Source organism: Microcebus murinus, chromosome 22, assembly GCF_040939455.1.
Source record: "Microcebus murinus isolate Inina chromosome 22, M.murinus_Inina_mat1.0, whole genome shotgun sequence".
NCBI lineage: Eukaryota > Metazoa > Chordata > Mammalia > Primates > Cheirogaleidae > Microcebus > Microcebus murinus.
In genome coordinates, this window is record NC_134125.1 from 27099689 (window position 1) to 27120583 (window position 20895).

General features: G+C 64.8%; 2 protein-coding genes across 4 annotated transcripts; one reads left to right on the forward strand and one right to left on the reverse strand.

Moving 5' to 3' along the window:
* Positions 1 to 2310: 2310 nt before the first annotated feature.
* Positions 2311 to 17073, forward strand: ZDHHC8 (zDHHC palmitoyltransferase 8). 2 transcript variants are annotated; one of them, XM_012776520.2, is made up of 11 exons: positions 2311 to 2563; positions 9007 to 9128; positions 9288 to 9445; positions 9528 to 9700; positions 9929 to 10031; positions 10368 to 10459; positions 10623 to 10764; positions 10955 to 11075; positions 11165 to 11274; positions 12201 to 13201; positions 16059 to 17073. In XM_012776520.2, exons 1-11 carry the CDS (start codon positions 2460 to 2462, stop codon positions 16267 to 16269), a joined length of 2337 nt encoding a protein of 778 aa, XP_012631974.1. In that variant the 5' UTR covers positions 2311 to 2459; the 3' UTR covers positions 16270 to 17073. The 2 variants fall into 2 exon arrangements, with proteins under 2 accessions (XP_012631974.1, XP_012631975.1); XM_012776521.3 differs by lacking the exon at positions 16059 to 17073 and adding an exon at positions 14401 to 15076 and having other exon boundaries at positions 2362 to 2563.
* Positions 17074 to 17426: 353 nt separating this feature from the next.
* On the reverse strand, positions 17427 to 19923 carry CCDC188 (coiled-coil domain containing 188). 2 transcript variants are annotated; one of them, XM_012776531.3, is made up of 9 exons: positions 19267 to 19923; positions 19075 to 19182; positions 18874 to 18978; positions 18721 to 18777; positions 18572 to 18631; positions 18404 to 18468; positions 18205 to 18262; positions 17883 to 17932; positions 17427 to 17803 (listed from the first exon to the last, which is right to left on the reverse strand). In XM_012776531.3, exons 1-9 carry the CDS (start codon positions 19813 to 19815, stop codon positions 17617 to 17619), a joined length of 1239 nt encoding a protein of 412 aa, XP_012631985.2. In that variant the 5' UTR covers positions 19816 to 19923; the 3' UTR covers positions 17427 to 17616. The 2 variants fall into 2 exon arrangements, with proteins under 2 accessions (XP_012631985.2, XP_075852948.1); XM_075996833.1 differs by lacking the exon at positions 17883 to 17932 and having other exon boundaries at positions 19267 to 19351; positions 19682 to 19921.
* Positions 19924 to 20895: the final 972 nt, after the last annotated feature.

Below are 20895 nucleotides of genomic sequence, written 5' to 3' on the forward strand. Positions count from 1 at the left end.
TGAAGACTCCTCAGTGGCCATCTTTGTTGTGTTCTCTCCACCCGAGGAGGAGCTGAGCTCGTGCCTGTCGAGGTCCTGGTGCATTGGGATTGTGAAGCCCTGAGCCGCAGGTGGTGCCTCACTCCCTTTACACTGGCGAGGGTGCAGGTTGGTGTGTGGGTGCGTGTGAAAGGCAGGCTCTCGCAGGTGTGGTCTCCCTCAACCGGAGCCCTTTTCTGGGACAGTAGACACTCCTCTCAGCATAGAAAGGATGTTTAACTTTCAGTCTTCAGCTTTGGGTTCCAATAAAACTCCAGGATGATTTCATCTGTGCATGGGAGAAGTGTCTGGAAGGGGGACCCCCGACAGCAGGAAGGCACTTTGGGATGGCCAGGGGGACAGTGCTGTCCTTTGCTCAGGTTGTATTGCAGGCTGGGATTGCTGCTGTGGCTGCAGAATTGTTGATGCTGCAGAATGTGCAAGGGGACAGAATGTCCAAGCACTGGCTCCACAGGACTGCAGTGTAGGCCAAACCAGGATGCTTATGGGGCGTTCTGTGAGCCACCCAGCCCAGCGGGTTTCTGGTGGGCCCTCTGGCGGAGAAGCAACAGGAAGCAGGAATGAAGGTCCTGCAGGTGTTGGGCATCCTGTGAGAAACACCAGGCCCATCTGCTGGGCTGTGGGGGGTACGGGCTCTTGCTTTCTGCTTCATTTTCCTTTTCTCTGGGATCTTAGCTGTCCTTGGGGAGAGAACTCCTGGGCCCTGGGCTGAGCAGCAACGTTGGTGGGTAAGGCCTGCACTGGCCCTGGCTGCTGGCCCTGCTTTGGGGAGGCCTGTGCTGGGACCCCAGTGGGTTCTCTGTCTTCTGTAGCTGGATCTGCACCGCCCAGGACCCCTCTCTGTCCAGGCCTAAGCTGTAAGGAAAAGGGGTCTCACCAAGCAGGCATGAGCCTGTTTCTGCCTTGCCCACATGTGGCACTTTTCTCCAGCGCTCTGAGCTCAGGGAGGAGGGTGACTGTCCTGGCACGCTGCAGAGCACAGATGTGAAGTCAGACCTGGACCTGACCAGCTCCACGTAGCTGTGTAGTGGGTGTGCCACCAGAGGGGCACCTGCTGGGAGGGCTGCTCCTCCTGAGGGTCTGGGGTGTCTTCGTGCTGGGCTGTGAGAGCAAGGGCCAGGCAAGGGTAGGTGCCCTGGCTGGCGTGTGGTGTTCCAGCCCTGGAGGCCACCAGAGCTGAGGTGAGGAGGTGCCTGCTCCAGCAGTGTCCTGAGACCCCTCCACGACCTCAGAACCCCCATTAGTGCTGGGGAGCTCTGGCCTCCTGGAGTGGGGCACCCGTCAGAGCAGAGGTTACAGTGGGGGTGTTTGTTAGAAAGCCCATCCTGTTTCTGCTGTCGGGTGGCTGGCCGCATCAAGGGCCGGTCCCGGGTTCCTTCCTCTAACCCACCCCCCTAGCCTGCCCTGGCCGCCTGCCCACCCTGCAGGCCGCCACCCTCCCCAGGCAAGGGCCTGGGAGGGTGCTGCCGGCCCCCCACCGATTCCAACCGGGGAGGGTATAGTGGGTCTGAATTTCATCGCAGGGGCGCTGGGGGCGTGTTGGATGGCTGAGGACAATGACCTTGGCTGAGGAGGCTGCGGAGTTTCAGGAGGGCAGCCGGCTGCTCCGCCTGGGGGGCCGTGGGCGGGGCGCCTGCCGGTCCACCTTAAGCGGCAGCAGCGCGGCGCCGGCGGGTGGGATTTCCTGCGGGGGGTGGGCTCGCACCGGCCTATCGTCGCCAGGCGCCGCGCGTCCCGGGGCGCTCCCGCCTCGAGGGGCAGAGCGCTGGGCCCGGGTCCAGGTCTCCCCGGCACACTCCCAGGCCGCCCTCCTGGCCCTGCCCGCTGGCTGGGCTGGATCAGCCAGGGACCAACTACCACGACGGCCCGCAATGTCCCTCGGCCCCCTGCATGCCAGGGGCCCCAGAGGAGGGCGGTCGGCCCAGCCCAGCAGCGGCTGGGAGCCGGGCGGCAGCCTGCCCCGGGGACGCGCCCGGCGTGGTTAGAAAAAGACAGAAAATGGGCCCAGAAGGGGACCCGTGCCGGGACCTGGGTGTGGTTTTGCCGTGGGGACCCCCGCGCCTGGGGGTGCGGCTGCGAGGCCGCGGAGAGCTGGGCACGCGAGCGAGTGAGCCCGCGCCCCCCGGGGCCGGCGGGCGGGGCCGCGAGAAAGGGGTCGGCCCGGCCCCGCGCCCCGCCCCTCGCCCCGCCCCTTGCCCCGCCCGCCCGCGGCCCGCCCGTCCAGTCCACCTTAAGGGGCGCGCTGACATCAGCGCGCCGCCGCCGCCGCCCGTGGGGTGGGATTTCCTCCGCCGCCGCCGCCGCCGCCGCCGCCGCGCGGGTCCTGCGCCGCGTCCAGCCCGCCCGCCCGACCCCGGCCCGACCCCGGCCGGCCCCGCCCGCCCGGCCCCGGGGAGGGATGCGGCGGCGCGGCGCCCAGGATGCCCCGCAGCCCCGGGACGCGCCTCAAACCCGCCAAGTACATCCCGGTGGCCACGGCCGCCGCGCTGCTGGTCGGCTCCAGCACCCTGTTCTTCGTGTTCACGTGAGTCAGCGCATCGTCCGGACACGGGCGGTGTGTCGGGCCGGGGGCAGGGGTGGGGCAGGTGGGGCGCCGTCTGCGGGCTACGTGAGCCCCACCCTGGGATGGGGGCTGAAGCCCGTGCGGGCGTCCTGGAGGACCAGGGACAGGTGATTCCCGTGTGGGGACGCTGGAGCTAGCTGGCACCTCAGAGTATGCCAGGCAGGCCCTGGGTGGGAGCACTGGCCTGCCAGGGGGTAGGCCAGGCTGCCCAGGGTGTGGCTGCAGCCTTCCCACCCCATGGGCGCGTGCAGGGATGTGGGATGCCCAGAACCGACAGCCTTCTCTGCAGACAGCCGTGGGCGCCTCTTGGGTGCCCTCCTGGCCGCCTGCCCCGGGCCAGAGCCAAGTTGTTCCTGCGTAGGTGTGGCCTGGCCTTGTTGCCACATGACTGCTTCACAGCCGCTGGTAACCCCTGCCTGGCCCTTGGCCTCCCTCAGGAAGGCCTGGTGGTCGTTGCCACTGGAGGGCCCAGGCCAGGCTACACTCAGGGACCCGTGTTGGCATAGCACCTCTGTGGCCTGGGTGGGACGGGCATCGGGACCCTTGGGGCCAGGCCACCACCTTGGAGGAGGCCTGGCCTTGGAGGAGGGAGCAGCCAGGCCGGCAGACACTTGACCTTCCGGCCTCAACTTCCTCACCAAAGACAGACCAGAGTGTCAGACTTTGGTCAGACCAGAGTGGCGCGATGACATCTCTGCCTTTCTCCATGCCTTGGGGTCACCCCAGGGCTCCTTCAGACACAAGGAGAGGTTAGGGGCTCCAGGGTTCAGTTTCTGGACCTTCAACCACGTACCCGCTTCCATAAGTCCGTGGCCACGGCATAGCCTGGGTGGCCCAAGCAGTGGCTACCTGCTCAGAGGTGGCCTGGCCCCTGAATGTGTGTGGTGGGAGTGGGGTGGGCAGGAGCTGCCTGGTGCCTTTCACCTTCCTGAGAGTGAGGCTGGCTGCCATGTGCACAGCTAGTCCGCTTGGGCGCCGGTGGAGGCGGGAGAGCTCCTACCTGGAGGCTGGGGCTGGGTGGGCACTGCAGGCTGCCAAGAATGCGTTTAAAAAAGGCCTGTGTGGATGGGCTTATTTCTGGCTTGGGCGAGCCAGCATGTTTTTGTCACTCAGATGCTGCTGGCAGGGGGCAGAGAGAGGGAGGGTGGTGGGTGGCCTAGGGTGCCTGGCCCAGGGGGACAGACCCCACTGAGGCTTCTGGAGGGATGGGCCCAGCCCATCCTTGTCCTTAGGGGCCTCCCTGGCGGGTTTCTCACTTCCCTGTGCAATTCAGTGTCCTTCTTGTTTCTTTAAAAGTAATGTATGATCTCTATGGAGAACTTGTGAAATGCAGAGAAAAAAATTTTAAAGAAATTGAAATCTGTCCTGACACCCCCCTCCCCGCCTCTCTGTGCCAGATGTCACTGCTACAGCACCTGGGCCTGGCTGTAGCCGTGGCTGTTGGTTCACACGTATGTGATTTCAGAGGGTCCTTGACACGGCTGTTCTTGCGAACATCGCCCATTGAGCACTTCAGCTGCCCCTCCTGTGCCGAGTGCCTTGCCTCCTCTGTTCCCGGAGTGCGGGCTCTGGGTTCGGGGACAGGTGCTCTCGAGTGTGGCGAGAACATGGCAGCAGCGTGGGCCGTGCCCTCGCCCTGCCTGCGTGTGGCCCACACGGACCTGAGCTGGCCCCGTGCTGGGCGTGCCGTGTGTCTCTGCAATAGGATGGGAGCTCAGGGGAGCTGCTCGCCCAGGTCTGATGTGTGGTGGTAATCTGCTGAGGCTCAGGAGCCTCCCTGACCCTGATGCCGAGGCCATACTCCCTGGCCCCTGGCCTGCCGTACCACGGCTCTGCCAGGCTCCTCCAAGACCCCTTGGTTCCTGAGAAGGGGGTCTGCCAGGGCCCAGGCCTGTTGATGCCGCCCACAGCAGCTGTGCCAATTCCTGGGTGGGCACGGGCTCAGGCAGGTCAGTTGGCTGTGCCAGCCTGGTCCCCTTCCTGGGGAGCCTCTTATCCACCCAGTGCCCCCCGCTTCTGCCCTGTGGCCTAGGACATGTTCCCAGGAAGGGGACCAGGCTGTTCCTGTGCCCTCCCCACCTTTCCACTGGTACCTTCACAGGGGGTTGCCATCTCCTCTGGCTGTCCCTCAGACTTTACTAGACACTGAGTGCCCCTGAGTCCCCTCTCTGCACTCAGTGGGCGTCACTGTGTGCCAGGCAGCAGAGGGCAGTGCTGTCACACAGGGCCGAGGGCTGGAGGCCGAAGGAACCCGGACCCCCTTCCTCGGTCTGCTTACCAGAGGGTGAGAGCAGCAGGACCTTCAGACATCTCTCCAGGAGAGGCCAGGGCAAGGAAGGGTGCCTGGATGTGGGGACCCCCTGCGGCTGGAGTGTGTGCTGCGGGGCAGGCTCTCAGAGGCCCTCCTCCTCTAAGAAGCCTCCCTGGTTTACTGGTGGGGTTTGTGTTCTCCTGGGCCCCAGAAATCCTTCACACTGTGGTACAACTCTAGGCTGGGTCAGATGCTGGGGGGTCTGAAGACCCCCCTCCCCCAGGCCAAGCCTTGGCCCCCACCCCTCCCCTCTCAGGACCTCAGAGCCACATTCCAGGATAACAGGGCCCTTGTGAATGTTGGAGGACTGGGGCTGCTTGGTGAGCACCAGCACCTGGGGCTGGGCTGGGCTCTCTTACCTCTCTGTCTGGAGCATCTTGGATAGGGCCCAGCCCAGGACAGCGGGCAGTCCAGGCCTGTGACCAGCCCAGCCTCAGTGGGCCCAGATGGATGGACCGGGGCCTCACAGGGTGGGGCGGCTGGGGGTGGAAGTTCCGTGTGAGCTTCCTGCTGAGACTCGCTGTGTGTGGCCTGGGTTACCCTGGCCCCTGAGCCTCAGTGTCCGCCTCTGTCTGTAGGGATCTGTAGGGATTGGACAGGTGGGTGCAGGTACCATGAGGCCAGGGCCCCCTGGTCGGAGCAGCGCAGATGGCTCTGACCCGCTGGTCCCAGCGCCCCGTGGGTGAGTGCTGCCCTCAGACACAAACGTGCTAATGAAGAACCTGATTTAAATGAAAACGTCTGAGTTAAAATTTTCCATTCCACACTTAGCAGTGGCGGACATTCTGCCCCTAAGCCACCCCCCTGGGTGGCGTCTGCCTGCTAGCCAGGCGGGACTGTGGGCCTCAGCCTGGGTGGGGCCCACAGTGGAGGTGCGTGTCCCAGCCTGTGGCCCTGGAGGAGGGCTGGGGCCCCCAGGCCAGCGCCGGCCGGGAGGGGCTCGCAGGAGCACGGCTAGCCAGATGCCCCACTCCGGCCTGGGGGCCTGAGCCCACTGTGTTGGTCCCATCCTCCTGGCAAGGCAGCCTTGTGCTCGCTGTCGGGCCGTCGGCCTGGGTGGCAGTGGGGGGCATCCCTGCGGGCAGAGGGGCCTCTCCAGCCTAGGATGGGCACAGGTGTGGACTGAGCACTGCTGCCTGCTGGGCCTGCCATGGGAGTGTGTGTGTCCTCGAGCATCTCCACATACCCTTCCTGTCTTTGAGTATCCTCTCATGTCCCCATGTGTCCTCACACAGGGGACATGCCCCCCATAGGGGAGGGGGGCCCAGAGAGGGGCGTGGCCTTGCCTGAGGCCCAGAGCCAGGGGGCTGGACAAGGCTAGGGGCAGTGGGAGGAGAGGTGTGCCTGCGAATGTGTGCTCACATGTGCACATGCGCATGTCTATGAGTGAACGGATGTGCAAGTGCATCTGTGTTCATGTGTGTGCACCACCATGTACACAAGTGTGCATGTCCGTGCAGGTGGTGTTCTTATATGTACACGTGTCTTATGCGTGGATGTGGTTGTGTGTGTGTGTGCGCGCGCACCTTCTGTGCAGGAGAGCAGGTTGTGTGCTCATGTGCACACGTGCTCGTGGGCATGTGCACACATATACTTGTGCATATGTGCCCCGGAGTGTGCTTGTGTGTGTCCATGTGTGCACACGTCTTAATGTGTGTGTCTGTGTGCATGCCTACGTGTGCTCTTCATCTCTTTCCCCGAGCCATGTGTTTCCTGAGTCCTGGACCCTGGCAGGCCGGCCTGTGGGCCAGTCCTGTCAGCCGGGCTCCAGGCCTCGGGTCCCTGTGGCCTGGTGGAGAGCAGAGGGCAAGGGCCGACCCTGGGCCTGCGTCCAGCCTGGGGAGCAGAGACAGGCAGTGGCTCAGGTCCCCAGGCCCTCCTGACACCGGCTGAGGCCCCACACAGGCCGTCACAGGCATGCAGGTGGGTGGTGCCCACGCCAGGTGGGGCCGCCAGCACCTCAGTGCAGCGCTGCCTGGTCACAGCGCACATTTCCAGACGTGGGCCTGTTGCTGTGCAGCTGTGGCCCCCTTGCGCCCCAGGGACATCTCGCTCAGGCCACTGTCCAGCCCACTTAGTAGGAGGGAAACTGAGGCTCGGGGAGGACACTGCAATACAGCCTGCCTGGGTGGGCGGGGAGCTCTGGTCAGCATGGGGGTCCAGGCCCTGCCACCCCCTGCACAGGGCCAGGGCAGGCCAGAAGCCCAGCGCAGACACAGACCAGCCCCAAGGCCTCTGCGCTCACTCCTCGTTCGTGACCTGGGGAGGACTGACATCCTCCCTCCTCCGGGCCTGGCAGGCCAAGCACATGTGTACCGTGCAGGGTGGGGCGGCTCCGTGCCCGCCCTCTGCCTGCCCTGTCCTTGCTGGCCCGGGCTCCTTCCTCTCCCAGAGCAGGCTCCACAGGCACCACGCAGCCTGTGCTTGCTTTAGTGCTCTGTTATCTATGTCTCGAAATTCCTAATATTTTTTAAACAAGGAGCCGCATTTTCATTTGCACAGCCCTCCCCAGGAGGAGGGCTGGGCTGGGCTCTCGGGCGTCTCTCACCTGTCTGTGTCCCGCCTTGCTGTGCTGCACGACTCAGGGGCCCACCGTCCTGGCTGATGGTGTGGCTTTGGAGGCCACGCGCACGTTTCGAGTCGGCCTGTATGCCAGGCAGGGCTGGGAGGGTGGAGGGAAGGCTTCGAGCCAGGCCGAGGGGCGAGGATGGGGAAGGCCCTCCCAGCAGAAGAAGCCACACGGCTCCAGCCGGTGTCCTCATGCGGGGTGTCCACCTTTGAGGGCCGGCTCTGGACGAGAGGCAGGGTAACACACAGCTCCTGGCCCCGCTGAGGGTTGCTGCCGTGGGAGGCGGAATCTTTAAATAGCCTCTCACTTTCCACTAAAAATAGCGAAGTTCTGCTGCTGTGGAGGTGGTTGCTGGGGTGGCGGGGCCGGCTCCCAGCCAGGGCTGGTGTGGGTGCCGCAGTGTGGCCACGTGTACTGGGTGGTGGGCAGTGCGTGGGCCCTGTCCCCTGCTGGTGGCCCCTCAGCCCCAGCTCCACAGATGGCCTGGGTGTGAGGAGGGCGCGAACCTGTGTGTGCCACAGGAGCCAGGTTTGGGGCCCCAGGGAGAGACGGGGAGTTTGAGGACCAAGGGGCTTCCTGGGAGCCGAGCGGGCGCATTCAGGGCCCTGCTGTGGGCTCCGTGGCCCAGGGACTGGTGGGCCTCCTGGGAGATTCTGGCCAGGCTCCGTGAGGGCTGAGGAAGGCACTTTGTAGGGAAGTGTGTGAGCCCCATACAGAGAGACTGCAGAGGGCACTCCTCGAAGGCTTCCTGGGAGAGGGGGCGGCCTTGGAGCCAGGTGCTGAGGAGTGGTGAGATGGGGAGGGGAGGCGTGTGTGTCTCCAGTCCCTGGAGCATTCTGTGCTGCCATCTGGGCAGTAAGGTGACAAACTCACTAAAAGAAGGGGCTGGCAGGACGGGGGTGTGCCCTTCTAGGAAGAGCGGGGCCAGGGGGAGGGACAACCCTTGTGCATTTACTGACCCAGGATTGAGGCTCCTCACACCCCCAAATCTCCCTGGTGACGGGGCCTTGCTGGGCTGAGGACAGGTCTGAGTGAGGCCTGGGCTGGCCCAAGCTACCCAACAGGTCGCTGCCTTCTGCCTGTCACAGCACACAGGCACTGCAGGCGTGTTTCCCATCCCATGCTCCTGCCCCAGTCTGTGCCCCACGGGGCAGGGGAGCCCAGAGAGTTGGCCAGGGCAGGAGGGTGTATGTGCCCTGGCTCTGGGCACCTCTCTTCAATGGTGTGACCCCAGGCCTGTGGCCTCTGCGCCTCAGTTCCCTCTATGGTGAGTTGTATTCCAGACAGCCGCCCTGGGGGTGCTGGATCAGAGCTGGCGTTGGGGGGTCTACATACCACACAGGACGAGCAAGGCCTCTGATGGTTGAGCAGAGGCTTGACGTGGCCGAGGTCTCCCGGTGGGCCCGTGGCATCCTCCCCATGCCTGCCAAGCACTGATGGTGGCCCTGCGGGCCCAGCCTGCACACATGCTCTCGAACCCCTCCACACCCCCAGACCCCACTCTCGCCCTGCTGCCCACTGCAGGTGCCCGTGGTTGACACGAGCTGTGTCCCCAGCCGTTCCTGTCTACAATGGCATCATCTTCCTCTTTGTCCTGGCCAACTTCAGCATGGCCACCTTCATGGACCCTGGCGTCTTCCCCCGAGGTAGGGCCCTGTGCTGGGGCACTCATTTGCTCACTTTTGCTAGAGTGTGAGCAGCTAATTGGGAGCACCTTGGGGGTTCCCAGTGAGTGGGCTGCGCAGAGATCGGGAAGGGGCTCTTCTATTGGGAAAGTCACCTTCTGCCTGGCCCCTGGTCTGCAGCGGATGAGGACGAGGACAAGGAGGACGACTTCCGAGCCCCGCTGTACAAGAACGTGGATGTGCGAGGCATCCAGGTCCGCATGAAGTGGTGCGCCACGTGCCACTTCTACCGCCCGCCACGCTGTTCCCACTGCAGCGTCTGTGACAACTGCGTAGAGGTGACCAGCGCTGCCCTGCACTCCCCCAGCCCCACCCCACGTCCCCGCCTGCCACACGCCCTGACACGCTGCCCCTGCTCAGGACTTTGACCACCACTGCCCCTGGGTCAACAACTGCATCGGGCGCCGCAACTACCGCTACTTCTTCCTGTTCCTGCTGTCGCTCAGCGCACACATGGTGGGCGTCGTAGCCTTTGGCCTGGTCTACGTGCTGAACCATGCAGAGGGGCTGGGCGCTGCTCACACGACCATCACGTATCCTTGGTCCCCGTGTGCCTGGTCGCAAAGGCAGTGTGGGTGGGGAACACATTTTACAGGAGAAATTGAGGTTCACAGAGGTTGGACGGCTGCCCAGGGATCCACAGCGGGTGGGTCACCATCCCCAGGTGGGCAAGGGTACGTGTTTGTCCAAGGCACCTGCCCTGTGCCACTGTGAGGGGGTCTCCTGTGTCCTCACCTGTGCCATTGGCCTTAACAGGCTAGCATGGCTGTCATGTGTGTGGCCGGCCTCTTCTTCATTCCTGTCATCGGCCTAACGGGCTTTCACGTGGTGCTGGTCACTCGCGGGCGCACCACCAACGAGCAGGTGCAGACCCTGCTGGGGGACGGGGGTGTCCCTCAGTGGGCCGAGAGGGCCACGGCTGCTTGGGGACAGTGTTGTGGAGACCCTTACCAGAGGTGGCTTGTGTAGCTGTGGTGGGAGGGGCTCCACACCTGCCCTGGCCCTGCATACTCCCTGTCTGTGGACACTAGCCACTGGTGACTCAGGGCCAGGCCAGGATGACCTGAGTGAGGGGCACCCCTGGGCTGGCTCTGCCCAAGCACTTCCCACAAGAATCAGCTTCTGAGGGGCCCCAGCCGCCCCCCACACCCCACCCCGGTGCCTGAGTGGCCAGGCTGGCTGAGGGTCCCATGTCCACAGGTGACGGGGAAGTTCCGCGGGGGCGTGAACCCCTTCACCCGAGGCTGCTGTGGGAACGTGGAGCATGTGCTGTGCAGCCCCCTGGCGCCCCGGTGAGGCCCGGGGGCAGGGTGGCACCGGGGTCTCTGCTGGGGATGGGTGGGCAGCCCCAGTCCTTCAGCCTGGCCCATTTCGGCTCTCGCCAGGTGGGGTGGGCCCTGCCCTTGTGTGTTCAAGGCAGGTGGCCTGGCCACTGACCCTTCTGCCCTGGTGCAGATACGTAGTGGAGCCACCCCGGCTGCCACTTGCTGTAAGCCTACAGCCGCCCTTCCTCCGGCCCGAACTCCTGGAGCGAGCTGCGCCGCTCAAGGTCAAGCTCAGTGACAATGGGCTGAAGGCCGGCCTGGGTCACAGCAAGGTGGGGACCTGGGCTGGGATGAGGGTGGTGAGGGAGGCAGGCCCTTACAGAAGGGGGAATGCGGATGGGCTGGTGGAGCCTGGGGTGGGTTCTGGGGGAGGGTCTAGGTCTTAGCTGGGCAGGAAGGAATCCCCAGTTAACCCCCACCCCTCCTCCAAGCCCTGCCCACCACTGACTTGCCCCCTCCCAGTCCAAGGGCAGTTTGGACCGGCTGGACGAGAAGCCGCTGGACTTGGGGCCGCCGCTGCCCCCCAAGATAGACGCCAGCACGTTTGGCAGCGACCTGCAGACACCGCGCCCGGGCAGTGCTGGTGAGGTGGGGGAGCCAGACGGGTGTGGGGTTGGGGGTGATGGACTAACCCTGATCTAGCCCTAGGCTGACAGTTGTCTGCTGCCCCAGAGAGCGCCCTGTCAGTGAAGAGGACCAGCCCCCCGACGCCTGCCATGTACAAGTTCCGGCCCGCCTTCTCCACGGGGCCCAAGTCGCCCTTCTGCAGGCCGAGTGAGCAGGTGAGGAGGCCTGGCCCCGCCCACGGATGCCCTGCCCTATCTAGGCCCCAACCCAAGAGCCCCTGCCTCTGAGGCCCTGCTCTACAGAGGCCCCGCCCACCTGGGGGACTGAGGGGGCCCTTGGAGGCTGGCTAGCAGGATATAGTGTCCTGGGAGGGGCTGGCGCAGATGGGCCTGTCCCAACATCTGTCCTTGGGTGGCACTGCCCTAACCCGGTGAGCGGCTGCCCCCGGGAGCAGTGTGTGCAGGATGCCTGGAATTCTACCCGGGGCCACTTTTGAGGCCCACGGAAGGCTTCAGAGGAATTTGAGATTTGCTCCAGAAAGCACATTCATCCTTTGAGCCGTGTGAGGACTCTGGTCACTGTGGTGTGGCCAGCAGTGCTGGACGGCCTACGGAACGGTCCAGAGCCCTGGGTGTTCCCAGGGCACCATCCCTCCTTCAGGGCTACCATGAGAGGCAGGCTGTGGCCAGGCCCCACCCTGGGGCCCCTCAGGGCCCCCCCCACCCCTCTGGGCCCACATCCTGCCCATCCTTCCTCTGGGGACACTGGGTGGGCAGTGGGTCTGAGCCCGGCAGGTGTGTGGGCTCCTCAAGTCTCAGTCCTTAGGGCCACGGTGCTTTCCTCGGTGTGGCCACATGGCTCCCTCCTCCCACCCGAGTGTGGACTGCAGCAGGCCTGCTAGGCCTTCCCCTGGGAGACTCTGTCTGGGGCTGCCATGCTACTCCACTCTGTCCTGGACCCCTCTGAGGTGGGCCCAGCGGAGGTGGGCATGGCCAGACAAGGAGCATTTTGACTTGCATGTGGGTTGCTCCTGCTGCTAAGGTAATGTCCCTGGCACTGCAGCCTCCCGTGGGCACACGGTTCTGGCGTCTGTGGGCAGGGAGGTGGGTTGGCAGTGCTGAGACTGCTGCTCTCCTCACAGGTCCCAGGCCCCGACCCCCTGGCCCTGGGGGACGACAGCATCCACAGCCTAGACTTTGTGTCTGAACCCAGCCTCGACCTCCCCGACTACGGGCCCGGCGGCCTCCACGCGGCCTACCCACCGTCCCCGCCACTCAGCGCCTCTGATGCCTTCTCGGGTGCTTTGCGCTCTCTGAGCCTCAAGGCTGCAGGCCGGAGGGGCGGGGACCACATGGCCTTGCAGCCCCTGCGCTCCGAGGGTGGGCCGCCCACGCCCCACCGCAGCCTCTTCACCCCCCATGCGCTGCCCAACCGCAACGGCAGCCTCTCCTACGACAGCCTGCTCAACCCTGGCTCGCCGGGCGGCCACGCCTGCCCAGCCCACCCTTCGGTTGGCATGGCCGGCTACCGCTCGCCCTACCTGCACCCTGCGGTGGCGGGTGACCCACCACGGCCCCCACCCCGCAGCTTCAGCCCCGTGCTGGGCCCCCGGCCACGGGAGCCTTCGCCCGTGCGCTACGACAACCTGTCCAGGACCATCATGGCGTCCATACAGGAGCGCAAGGACAGGGAGGAGCGCGAGCGGCTGCTGCGCTCGCAGGCCGACTCACTCTTCGGAGACTCGGGCGTCTACGACGCGCCCAGCTCCTACAGCCTGCAGCAGGCCAGCGTGCTGTCCGAGGGCCCCTGCGGCCCCGTGCTGCACCACGGCTCCAGGGATGACCTCGTGGCTGGGCCCAGCTTCGGAGGCGCCCGCAACCCCGCCCTGCAGACATCGCTGTCCTCGCTGTCCAGCTCTGTGAGCCGGGCGCCGCGGACATCCTCCTCCTCCTTGCAAGCTGACCAGGCCAACAGCAACGCCGTGGGGACCCGGCCTGGCAGTGGCTCGCACAGGTCGCCTGTGCGCCAGGGTCTGCCTTCCCCGCCTGGCACTCCCCGCTCACCTTCCTTCTCGGGCCCCAAGGCCGTCGCCTTCATCCACACGGACCTCCCGGAGCCGCCGCCCTCGCTGGCCATGCAGAGGTGGGTGCCTGGAGGTGTGGGCGGGCTTCCTGGCGCAGGGCAGCCACGGAGCTGCCTTCAGGACCCTTTTTGGCTGGGCTTTCGTGGGTCATCCAAGAGGCCTGTGGTTGACTCCAAGGAGAGGCCAGGGAGGCTGGGCCTCATACTGCTGTGAGGCCCCTGGCTGGCCTGTGTGAGGGTGGCACCGCTCCAGGGACACCCTGGGCACACTCTGGTGACAAGGCAGGAGGATTTGCGTGCTGACCCCAGTGTCATTCTCCCAGGGCCAGCACAGACACTACAAGTGGGCATGCTCGGGGCTGCCTCCTTTGAGGTTGGTGCCACATGGCAGCCTGAGCCTCCTCTGGCCATGGCTCTGTCCTTCTGGCCACTGCGCCTGTCCACCCAGGGCTCTCCCTGGGCCTGCTGTTCTGCATTTCTGAGGCTGGGGACAGCACCTTATAGCAAAACATGCTGCAGGTGCCACGCCCTGGTCCTCAGTGGGGCACGTAGGCTCTAGAGGCAGAGGCTTCCCTACTCACAGATGGGGAAACTGAGGCCCAGAGAGGGCAGGCTGGTTCAGGCCTCAAGACAGAGAACATGGGGCCTTCAAAGCATCTCCCCATCTGGGCCCTGCAGCCCCAGCACAAGCTCCATTATTTCCTGTCGGCAGATCGAGGTCCCTGGGGGAGACCCCTACCTGGGCCACTTGGTCACAAAGGGGCTGCTGTCATGGTGAGAGCCTGAGACCCAGAGGGTGGCCCCTGTGCAGTGAGGCGTGACAGCAGCTGCGGGGTAAGGGGCTCCCCGGGCAGGAGCTGAGGGGATGCCAGACGGTCACTGCTGGGCTCCTCAGCCAGGGACCAGGACAGGGTGTGATGAGGCCCAGGGCTCTTAGTCCAGTGGCCAAGCCAGTGCTGGCTGGGGGACTGACGGACTGAGAGGCAGGTGGCAGTTCTGACCATGTCTATCTGCCTTGTGACAGCTCAGCCCTTCCCCAGGCAGGCTCTGCACCCCCCACTCGCTCTCCAAGTGAGACACTCGAGCTCAGAGGGGAGGGAAGGGCTTGCCTGGGGCCCAGACATGGGGCTGGGCCAGCCAAGGCTCCAGTCCACATTTGCGCCGTCTCTGTCCTGTTGCCTCTGCCGTCCTGTCCCCCTGTGGTCTGCGTGGTCCCGTGTTCACTCTGTGCATGCGTGTATGTGCTTGTTTTGATGCAGGGACCACCCTCAGCTGAAGACCCCCCCAAGTAAGCTTAACGGGCAGTCCCCCGGCCTGCCCCGGCTGGGGCCTGTCTCTGGCCCCCCAGGGCCCTCCGCCAGCCCCACCCGGCACACGCTGGTTAAGAAGGTGTCCGGCGTGGGTGGGACCACGTACGAGATCTCAGTGTGAGGACTGACCACCACCCATCGGCCATGGTGCCACGGGGACCAGGGCCCCCAGCAGCCCTCCCCCCACCGACTTCTCTGCCCCAGGGACAGGAGGCCACCTCGGCCGGTGTGGAAGTATCAGCAGGAATGAGCGCCACGCCTCCACAGCTTGTCCCAAGCCTTCTGCCTGTCTACCCACTTGTCTGCGCCTGGGGCACGCAGGAGCCCGGCCCAAGCTGGGCCTAGGGCTGCCGGGCTGCAGGTCTGTGCAGTGGGGCCCTGTCAGCTGTGTGACCCCAGGTTGTAGCCAGGCCGGCCCACGGCATCCCATAGCCCCACCATTCCCCTTACAGATGGGTCCCTGAGGCCCAGAGGCATACAGAGGTGCCCAGGGCCCCTGCCACCCTCCTGATGCAGCCTGTGGGCTCCGGGACGGAGGGTCCCCCGCCAGGCTGCTCCTAATGCGTTGCCTTTTGTGGACCCACTGGAAGCTTGTAGCTTGGCAGGGCCGGTGCTTCTGCAGGGAGTCCAGCCTCGTCTACTCTGGGTTGTGACGGACAGGTGGACAGACGGACAGCCAGCCAGCTGTGGCAGGGGTCCCAGCTCTGTGTGTCCTGTCTTGCCCGGCCAGCGGGCTCATGTCCCCACGTCTGTGTGCCGAGCTGCCATGCTGTGTCCAACGTGTCAGCGCTCCAGCCGCCCCCGCCCCTTTCACTGAGGCCTTAACCTCTGCTTTATGCTCTTGTGGGAGGCGACAGGGCAGGCAGGAGCGGGCGCTGTTGGGCGATGCTGCCACGGGGCGGCGGACACCTGGAGCCCTCTCCCTAGCTCTCAGGCCCTCCCTGCCAGACCGGGAGTCTGCCCTGGCACGCCAGCCCCCAGCCCTGGCCCGGCAGCGGCGTGCGCTGTGTGGAGAGCACGTCGGGGAGGGCAGTGCTTCCCCTGGCGCGGGGACCTGTGAGTAAGCACACGACAGCGTCCGCTTGCGTGGTGTCTGTTTTATGTTTTTATATCTACATCTATATATCTATAATTTTATTAAAAAAAAGAAAAACAGTCATTTTGATTCTTTCCTTGGGCAAGGCCAGGGCTGTTGCTGCAGAGACCTGGGGCTGGGGTGGCTGGCCGGCTGGCGTGCACGGGGTCCGCACGTTCCTCTGGGCGTTTCTGCTGACCTGAGCGAGTCAGAGGCCTGGGAGGCAGGCGGGGGGCTCCCAGCAATAATGGCGTTTCTGGGGAAAGGCGGGGCTGCGCTGCCCCACGGGGACCCAGGAACCCAAGCACATGGGGAGATAGGATGGGCATACAGGGCACTGGCTGCTGCCCTTGCTGGAGTTCTCTCCTGTCTGCCAAACGCCGGCGGCCTGGCTGGGGAGTGTTGGGAATCCACATGTTCATGGCTGAGGGGCTGGGAGGTGTGTGGGGCTCTGGGACCTGGAGGGAGGCAGCTCTGCCCGGGGCTGACCTCCACCTTTCTGCTTCTTTCTCATGGTCGCCACGGCCTGCAGGGGGCGGATCGGCACCTGCAGCCGCGGATGGGGGCGGCGCGGCCCACCCAGGGTGCCCCCCGGGCTGCACCTGTGCCACATTGGCCGCCCTGAGGACCGCCCACCACTGCGGGCCCCCTGGAGCCCAGCTGCCGGGGCACCCCCCCGCGGGGCCATGTGCCGCCTGCACTTGGCCGCGTCCAGCCTTTTCCCCAGCCTCTCGGGCCCCTAGCAGGACACCAAGTAGACACCCAGCTGCAGACCCAGGAGGCCAGGCTGCCGCGGACCCTGGGGTGGGGCTGGGTGTGGCCTGGAAGTCTGTCCTCTACCAGCTGCATCTTGACTGAGTCCCAGCCTGCTGGGGCCCGTGACCCTGTGTCCATGTGACCTCAAGAAGTCCCCAACCTGCTGCAGGGGGTCCAACACCCCAAGAGGGCGGCCCTGGAGCTGCTGGGACCAGCAGGACCTCCACCCCAGCCTCCCTGCCCAATAAGCACTTTAGACTAAGTCACTTCCTCCCTAGGGGGCTCAGGCCTCTGGGTTGGGCTGGGGGGAGTTCTCAGGTTGCCCCTGCAGGTCACTGCACTGCCCCCACCCTGTCCCCAGCACATGAACAGATGCCTTAACTTCCTGCAGCCGCCAGCCTGGTGAGCCACTGACCCCCTTGCCTGCCCGCCAAGTCCCCCTAGCCAGCTATGCCACGGCCCCCTGGCCACCAGCACCCAGAGATGATGCACCTGGGAGCTCAGAGGGTCCGCAGTCCACAGCCCTGCAGCCCCCAGGCCAGTTTGGCCTGGATGCCCTGGGGCAGGATGGGGTGGTATCCTGGCCAGCCCTTCTGCACAAGGTCCCTGTCCCCGGAGTCCACTCTGGGCAGGGCTCTATTTCTCCCATTTTGGGACAAGACAGCCACAAAGCTATTCTCTATTGTTCTAAAGGGTACCACCCCCAATTCATTTCCCCAAATAAAATTTTTGGTGTTTACCTCCACAGCTGTCTACCAATGTGGTCTCCTCGCCTGAGCCTTGGGCACTGACAGGAGCCTGGGCCGGGGAGGGGAGGGGAATGGGGTGAAGGGGGTGGTGGCCGTGCAGGAGCTATATGAGGAGCTGGGGAGAGGATGGGAGGGGGTGGGGGTGGTGGCCAGGTGGGGACAGAGGTTCCCTGAGGGGCTTGAGCAGATTCAGGGCTGAAGACCTGACCTCTGAGGTCTGGCGGGGGCCTGGCCCAGGGGATCCCACTGTGCCATTGGTGCAGTGGAGACCCTCCTGCGATACCCTCAGGGCTTGGCGCCCTGTGGAAGGACTCCCACTGCCAGATCCACCTCAGAAGGCATCACTCAGCCCCCACCGCGCCCCCCTGTTTCCATGGAAACAAGTTCTCAGGCCGTGAGTGTCATGACTCTATGTCCAGCCGCAGGCCCAGCCCTCAGGACAGACCCCGCCTCCACCCTTCTCCGCAGCTCCTGGTGGGGACTGTGCGTGGCAGTGCCGCAGGCTGATGCTGGCGCAGCCACTGGGTACCCGGGGCAGCACTGGCCACCAGGCCTCCTCCTCGCCAGGGTCACTGGGCCTCCCGCCTAAAAGGGCAGGAAGTCGTCCACCTCGAGGCGCAGGAAGGGGCCCAGCAAGGCTCGGAGCTTCCAGACGGCAGCACGGCTGAGCAGGGGCGGCACCAGCCCCTCGAAGGGCGCAGGGTCCACCACATACACATAGGCGGCGGTGCAGGCCAGCAGGGCGCCCAGCAGCAGCCTCAGGGCCAGCAGCCTGTGGGCAGCGGCGGTCAGGGGCAGGGGGTGTCCGTGGGGACAGTCCGGGGGTGGGCTCTGCCCGCTCGGTGACCTACCAGAGCTGGCCCGTGAGGCCCTCGGAACATCCCAGCTGCGGCCTCCCTTTCTGTCGGGGAGGGCCTGGTCAGAGCCTGCTCCGAGGGCCCAGCGGAGGCCAGTCCCCTGGGTCAGGGGACCTGTGACCGGCAGGGATCCCCCACCACACCCCACCTCCCCCAAGAGGCTCCTGAAGCCACTTGCCATGACGGCTCTGGTGTCTGCTTCCTGCAACCGCCGCTCCCCCACGCCTGGCCTGCCCCTGAGCCTGTTTCTCTCCCTCCCCAGCAGGGTCCGTGGGGGCCGTCCCCACGCTGGGTGGAGTGTTGAGTGGGGGCTCACCGTCATGCATGCCATCTGCTGCTCCTTCCTGGCCTGGGCGCGGCACTGGGCCCGCTCCCTGGGGGGCCGCACTGTCAGGACCCTGCCATGCCCCCCAGCCTGGCACCACCCGCTGGTTTGGTGCCACAGAGCTGGGGCTCAAGGGTGGGTCCAGCCCATCCTGACCAGGACACCTTCCCGTCTGCGCCCCTCACATCACCCTAGAATCTCCAGCTGAATGTCCTCCATCTGATCCAGCACGCCCCGGATGTCCTTCTTGAGGTTCTGGGGGGCAGAGGAGGTAGGTAAGGCAGGTGCCCGACCCTGCTGCTCTCCCCGCCTCGCACCCTCACCCTCATCTCCCGGGGATTGCCTGTAGGGGACCTACCAGGAGCCCAGTGGCCTGGTTGTTCAGGGCCATATGCACCTCGGCCACGCCGTCCCACACCTGGGGACAGGGGAGGCCGGGTCACACCTGCGGAGCAGCGCCCACAAGGAGGGTCCCTAGCACCCCCCCTACCCCAGCCAGGTGGGCACCTCAGTGATGGCCATCTTCTTCCTCTCAAAGGACAGTCGGATCTGCTGCAGTTCGTTCTGGGGAAGGGACAACAGGTGGCCAGCCCCTCCACCAGGCTCACCTGGGACTGCTGCAGGAAGGCCCCTCCCCCACAGCCCCTGCCCCAGGCCTACCTGGGACTGCTGCAGGAAGGCCTCGTGCCCCTGGCATAGCTCCTGCCGCAGCAGCTGCAAAGGGGCCCGCTCCTCCAGGCGCTGGGTGCCAGCTGGCTCCGGGGGCTATGGGAGAGCCCCCAGTTTAGTGTCCATGGACTAATGAGGGTGTGCTGCCTGGGGTCCTAGGGCCACGACCCCCACCTGCCATGCCGCACTTACCCAGGCCAGGACTGTGCAGCTGGAGTGCTCAGGACACAGGGGAAGGAACTGCTGCCCCGGCCCCAGGAGGGCCCCTAGCTGCTCCCGAAGGTCCTGGTTCTGCCGTTTCTGGGGGTGAGAGGCAGAGAGGGGATGCCTGTCACAGCCGGTCCCTGGAGGAGGGCGTGGCCCGCTGCCCAGGCAGCGGCTCACCAGGCTGTGGTTCTCCTGCTCCAGCTGCAGAAAGGACTGTTCTGCAGACCCCAGCGGCCGGCACTGGAGTGGGGAGGGGACTGCCCTGGGCGAGGTTGGGGCCCCACCCCCCAGCGTCAGGGGCGGGCACGGGCAGGGTCTGGGCCCTGGGCTGGGAGTGGGGCCCTGCCTGGGAGCCCCCTGCTCTCGGCCTGGGTGTGGGGGCCAGCCCCACCCTGGCGCTGCCCCCACTTCTTGTCTCGGCCCCGTAGGGTCTCTTGCTCTCTGCTGTGGCATCTCTCCCTCTTCACAGGAGAGAAAGATCCCAGGAGACTCACCCCCCACCCTGGGCCCCCCACCCCCTGTCCCCAGGGCTGGGAAAGGCCTCTCGGACTCCACTGGGTGATCAGAGGTGAGGGGGACCAGGCAGGGCCACCTTACAAATCCCTGGTAGGACTGGTCCAGGCATCCTCCGTGGCTGCTTGAGGCTGGGGCTGGGGCTGGGGCTGGGGCTGTGGGACATGGGGCGTGGGAGTGGCCACAGGGGCCCAGGGTTTTTGGCCCCTCCATCCCTCCCTGGGACCCCTTCCTGACCCCAGGTCCAGGCTCTGGCCTGGCTCGACCTGCCACCCTCTGAGGACACTCTGGGCTCCCACTGGCTCCCAGGCTGCCCCAGGCTACCGTCACAAAGGTGGGTGCAGTCAGGGAGGTCACAATGGGCTGGGCTGTGGCCAGAGCCAGCTGCTGGGCCCCTCCCACCAGCTCTAGTCCTGAGGTCACCCTACTTGGTCACCTCCTTCTGCTCTGCCCCCCCGCCCCCTGCCAGTGGCTTTTTTTCTTAAAATGTAAAGCATACACACACTCAGGGTGCAAAAAACAATCAAAGAACAAAGGTGGTGTCCAGGGCGAGCGTCTCTCCCAGCCCCGTCTCTTGTCCCTGCCACCAGCACCGTCTGCAAGCCCCTCCCGGCGTGGGCTGCCCATCCCTGCGCAGCCTGGTACGCCCTGCCCCGCCACACAAGAGAGATCACCCTACAGCCTGGCTTATTTTTTTTTTTTTTTTTGAGACAGAGTCTCACTTTGTTGTCCAGGCTAGAGTGAGTGCCGTGGCGTCAGCCTAGCTCACAGCAACCTCAATCTCCTGGGCTTGAGTGATCCTTCTGCCTCAGCCTCCCGAGTAGCTGGGACTACAGGCATGCGCCACCATGCCCGGCTAATTTTTTTTATATATATATCAGTTGGCCAATTAATTTCTTTCTATTTATAGTAAAGACGGGGTCTCGCTCTTGCTCAGGCTGGTTTTGAACTCCTGACCTTGAGCAATCCGCCCGCCTCGGCCTCCCAAGAGCTAGGATTACAGGCGTGAGCCACAGCGCCCGGCCTTATTTTTTATTTTTATTTTTTTTACCCAATGTATCTCTGAGATTTGTTTAAAATTATTTTTTAGTTATTTATTGAATTGCCATTATTATCCTCTGTTTGTGGGTGGGGAAACCGAGGCATGAAGACTTTTAGTTCCTTGCCGAAGGTCATGTGCTTATTCCTGGTGGCAGCAGGTTCCACCTTGCTCTTCACCACTTTGGGAGCTTTTGGCGACTGCAGAGCACTCGATGGTGGGGCCAGACTCGAGTCCCATGTCTGGTTTTCGTT